This window comes from Nansenia antarctica, assembly GCF_963989245.1.
Source record: "Nansenia antarctica genome assembly, chromosome: 10".
In the NCBI taxonomy this organism is placed as follows: domain Eukaryota; kingdom Metazoa; phylum Chordata; class Actinopteri; order Argentiniformes; family Microstomatidae; genus Nansenia; species Nansenia antarctica.
The window spans coordinates 16,631,889-16,636,888 of record NC_137680.1 but is presented as its reverse complement, the minus strand read 5'-3'; the positions used below and the strand labels follow the sequence as shown (position 1 = coordinate 16,636,888).

General features: G+C 43.5%; 1 protein-coding gene across 1 annotated transcript in view; it reads left to right on the top strand.

Moving 5' to 3' along the window:
* rbms3 (RNA binding motif, single stranded interacting protein) overlaps positions 1 to 2,734 on the top strand; it is a gene marked incomplete at its 5' end in the record, with an annotated part of 76,220 nt that extends 73,486 nt beyond the window's left edge. Inside the window, 4 exons of the mRNA XM_080540732.1 lie at positions 210 to 320; positions 965 to 1,054; positions 1,571 to 1,698; positions 2,038 to 2,734. Coding sequence (XP_080396858.1) covers positions 210 to 320; positions 965 to 1,054; positions 1,571 to 1,698; positions 2,038 to 2,041 — 333 coding nt within the window. The 3' untranslated portion in view covers positions 2,042 to 2,734. The remainder of the gene's footprint in view (positions 1 to 209; positions 321 to 964; positions 1,055 to 1,570; positions 1,699 to 2,037) is intronic.
* Positions 2,735 to 5,000: the final 2,266 nt, after the last annotated feature.

Below are 5,000 nucleotides of genomic sequence, written 5' to 3'. Positions count from 1 at the left end.
TGTGTCTGTGTGTGTGTGTGTGTGTGTGTGTGTGTGTGTGTGTGTCTGTGTGTGTGCGTGCACGCACGCGTGTGTGGGTGTGTAAAGTGTTTTCTCATCAGCATTTCCTCAACATCAGCCACAAGAGTGTAAACACACCCTCTCTACCTCTTTCCTGTCTCCCTCCCTCCCTCCCTCTCACCCTCCCACCCTCCACCCCTTCCTTCCAGGGTGCCGTGATGACACAAGCCATGGACCACACCATGTCCATGCAGCCGTCCAGTATGATGGGTCCTCTGGCCCAGCAGATGAACCACCTGTCCATGGGCACCACAGGAACCGTGAGTCCCCCCTCACCCTCCTCCCCTCTCTCTCCCTGGCCTCAGGCCACCTCTCACCCTGGGGCTGGATGCTATGGTGACACAGTCTGTATGGTGACACGCTTCTGTCGTTTATTATGGATGTTCTGAGCGAGTCTGAGATTCTGAGGTCCCGTCGACGACCCGGTTCGGGTCGAACCGTTGTTCTGATAAACTGTCCTGATAAACTGTTAACACGTTTCGGGAACAGCAACCAGTGTACAGATCTCTCTAATTTCTGAACCTTTAGTATGTCTGACTCTCAGAGAGAACAGCATGTGTTCATCCACAGCGGCCTCTATGGTGTGACTTATGCTCTCTGACCATGTGACTTATGCTCTTTGACCATGTTTGACATCTCTGAGTAAGTGTCATAATCCAGTGGAGACTGGTGGAGGCAGAGATCGGGGGACGGGCTCATTGTAATACACGGAACGGCATGAGGAACAGTATCAAACACACGATACCGTTCCTCATTCCATGCCGTGCATTACAATGAGCCCGTCCCCCGATCTCTGCCTCCACCAGTCTCCCCTGCTCTGATGTGTCTGTCTGTTTGTCTGGCTGTCTGTCTCACTGTCTGCCTGTGACCCTCTGTGACATCTCTCCTCCTCTCTGCTCCCTAGTACATGACTGCTGCAGCTGCTGGTGCCCCTATGCAAGGAACCTACATTCCCCAGTACACTGCAGTGCCTGCGTCGGCTCTCTCAGTGGAAGTAAGTTCGAGGACCTCCACTCCCGACATCCCCCTACACGTCATCCCGTCACACGTCAGCTTTTAACACTAGAACAGCCGTGCCTATTTTACCTACTATAATTCAATTCAATTCAACTTTATTATAAGAGCCGCCTCAGGGGTCAAATGACCATAGTCTTTACAATGGAAAGCTGCTATTTACACACAACGACCACTAGTTGGCCGCCTGTGTCCTGCACAGGAAAACTACAAAATAGCTTTACACTAGCTTATCCTGATGTCATTTAGAAAATGTACAGATACTGGGTGGTAGAATGCACATAGGTCCTGAAATGTGATAGATTATTTTATTTTTTTAAATGTATGACCCCACCCATGGCTGTTCTAGTGTTAACAGCGTCCTAATCAAACCAGATGACTTTCTAGAACTATTACTGTCATTTCCATAATGATTTCCCACCATAATCCACTATTATAGTGATTATCCTTTTCCTTTCCTAATTTCCTTTTCCTTTCTCCTCATTCTCCGTCTTAGGGAGTGGTCACAGACGCCTCGCCTCAGACGGTGCCCCCCTCATCCCAGGACGGTAGCGGACAGCAAGCGCAGTTATCGGTGGAGAACGCCAGTGACCACACAAATGCCTACTCCTACCAACAAACTAAGTGAGCACCTGAAATACCTGTCTATAGAACCGGAAATACCTGTCTATAGAACCTGAAATACCTGTCATAAGAACCTGAAATACCTGTCATAAGAACCTGAAATACCTGGCCATAAGAACAGACACAGCAGGATAGCTTCCTAGATACCTACATTACTGTATGATTGCCAAGTCATCAAAATGAAATCCGTGAGCACATTATTGTATCTCTGGTATGAATGTAGCCCTTACTGTAGGTCTTATAGTGTTAGTTGTACTGCTGCAGCCTACAGTGGATAACTGGAAGTTGTTTCTCCTTCCCTCTCCTAACTTTGTTGGCTTGTTTGCCTTTCTTCCTCAGATAATGAGAGGAGGGATCGTTCCAGTAACTGCATTGCCTTGCCTTGAGACAGGGACTGCACTGAGGCGCTGTAGAGATGGGGAGATGGAGGGAGGTAGAAGAAGAAGAGAGGACGACAGAAGGGGACACTGAGAGGAGATTGCTTCCACTTTGCACAGGCACCAAAAAAAAAAGAGTGACTTTATTTCCTACCTGACCGAACTGAGAGAGAGAGAGAGAGAGGAAGAGAGAGAGAGATAGAGAGAGAGTGAGAGGGAGAGGGGGAGAGAGAGTGTGTGTGAGAGAGAGAGAGGGAGAGAGAGAGGGAGAGAGAGAGAGAGAGAGAGAGAGAGAGAGAGAGAGAGAGACAGAGAGAGAGAGAGAGAGAGAGAGAGAGAGAGAGAGAGAGAGAGAGACACTGAGCTCAGAGAATGGGAGTTGCAGTCTGGGACATTGAGTTTATTGTCTGCCAGCATGAGTCTGGAGTTTTCCTCCAACTGAAAAATTGAAAAAAAGAAAAAACATTTGAATGTGCAGGTAGGTTTTCAGACATGATCATTTTTTATTAGAAGAGGAAGCAAGATCTAGAGATAAAAAAAAAAGAACAGGTTGTCTTCCTTTGATATTAAGCTACTTTATTTTCATTCTTTTTATGATTTATGTAGTTTTCTAGAGAACATTTTTCTTAAATCTTTGTTGCCTTAATTTCTCAGATGATGGAGTCTTATTCCGACATCTACAATTGTAAAAACAAAAAAACAAAAAAAAAGACTGAATGAATATAGTTGGACGCCTCAAATAGTTGAAGATACACAGAGATGAAATCTATGAATATCACTGTACAGGTTATAAAGAAAACTGTCTTTGTATGAAGAAGATTTTAAATTATGTGGTATGTTGCAACTTGTGTTTGGGGAGGGCAATGGTGATAGGTGGGGAAGACTAGTAGAACAAGAAAAAGGTGGAACCTCTGCATTGTGGGAAATGCATTATGTGGATGAAAAATGAAAAAAAAAACGTTTTTGTTACTCAACATGGCATTAGTGATTTTACTTGCAATCTTTTTTATGAGCTTTTAAAGTTGTTTTAGCCTGCTTTGCTTGTCTCATCGCAAAAAAAAACTAAACTTCTAAAATCTACAAAAAAAAACTTGCAGTGCAAAAGTGCATAGGTAGGAGCATATGGATTAAAAAAGCAAATGTGTGCAAAAAGCAATAGTTTTAGGAAATTGTTGACAATTTCTTTAGTCTTTCCTAGCGGTGGATCAAATGCAGCCAACAGATGGCATATTTTATACCAAAGATGAAGAAACAAGTAGAGACAGTGGAGTAGACATTTTTTATTTGAATTTTTACTTTCCAAATGATCCTGGTTTTTCTTGCTTGTCTTGTTGTTGATGATGTGTTTAGATGGTTTTGAAGCTTAGACCAGTCGGCCTACTTAGCTTTGTTTCTGCTGTGCTGTGAGGGCTTGATTCCTTCCTACTGGTGCAGTCGTGTGTCAATCACTCAGACATTCAGCAACAAAGTGTGTGTGTGTGTGTGTGTGTGTGTGTGTGTGTGTCTGTGTGTGTGTGTGTGTGTGTGTGTGTGTGTGTGTGTGTGTCTGTGTGCGCGCGCGTGCGTGTGTGTGTGTAAGAGGTTTCTAACATGGCTTTCCTGAACATGCCAGAGAGTAAAGCTCAGTCATGTTTTATTTGTCATGGTCATGCAGAGGGATTAGTCCACCAGGGGGCGCACTTTGTGTCTAGCCTTGCTAGCTCACGTTGGCTGCATTAATCAATCATGTTCATCTGAAGGTCATCGCTCACAGATAGTGGTGAGAAACAGCCAACAAGCATAGAGGCTATGATGTTAAACATCAGGACCCCCCATATTTAGGCCTAGGCCACCTGCCACTGCGAGGACAAGACTTGTTTATAGAGTGAACATGCCACTGTATGTCACCACAAACACATGCCATGTTACTGACAGGACGACAGCGATACTGAACCACAGAGCCTGTTACAGAAAGAACACTACTCTCTTACAGATGTGTCTGGAACGAAACCATGCTAGCTTCTGTAGCTATCTCGTCTGAGGAAAAAAAAAGAAAAAAAAGAAAAAGACAAAGACAAAAAAACATTGACTTTTTTACTTTTGTGTGTTGCCTTTTTTGAGAATTGACTTTAAATGTATTAGCTGCTATCAAGTATTCAGTATTGGGGAGCCAGAACTCTAGTGGCCTGGGGGAAGGTGTCTGTTCAGAATAGCCATCATTGTGTGTTTGAAGTGATGTTGAGGCCTAGAGCAAAAAAGCATCTGTAGATTTGACAACAGGCTTTTGAAGATCTAGCCAAAAGATGACCCTACTCTACTGTATAGGTTTGAAAACAGTAAGACCCGGGAGGAGTGTGATTGGCTGTCACGTCTCTGTTCTGAGGTCACACCTTGTAAACCCCGCCCACCTGGCTCCACAACTGGGATGGTATTGGAGATAGGTCGAGGGAAACATTCAAATGATGTTCTACCAAATTCAGCGAAAACAGTGAAACCTCTATTAGAAATTAAATTATTGACAGAGGAAAAAGATGAATATTTATGAGATCCTTTTTGTACAGGTGTTTAAAAGAAGATGCAACAGAACCCTCATATGATGCTATTTTTTTATTTGCTGCCGTCATGCCTCCCATGTCTTCAAATTGTGATCCTAAGAGTTTCTGTAGATCAGTGGATGTTAGGTTTAAACTTCTGTTTTCTTTTTGTTTTTCTTTTTAATGAAGCTTTCAATAAAAAAAAATGTTGAAAAGAACTGTGGTCTGAAAAGCATTGTCTTTCAACGTTTAGTGCACTTATATACACATACACACGCGTGTGTACACAATTGTACCACTAGAGAGCACCATACATACACTGGAAAAATGAAAGACATGGAATACAGAATACACAGAATCACCGACTTGCTGCATAGAAACTCTTTATTAAGACAGGGAGGGAGAGAGGGAT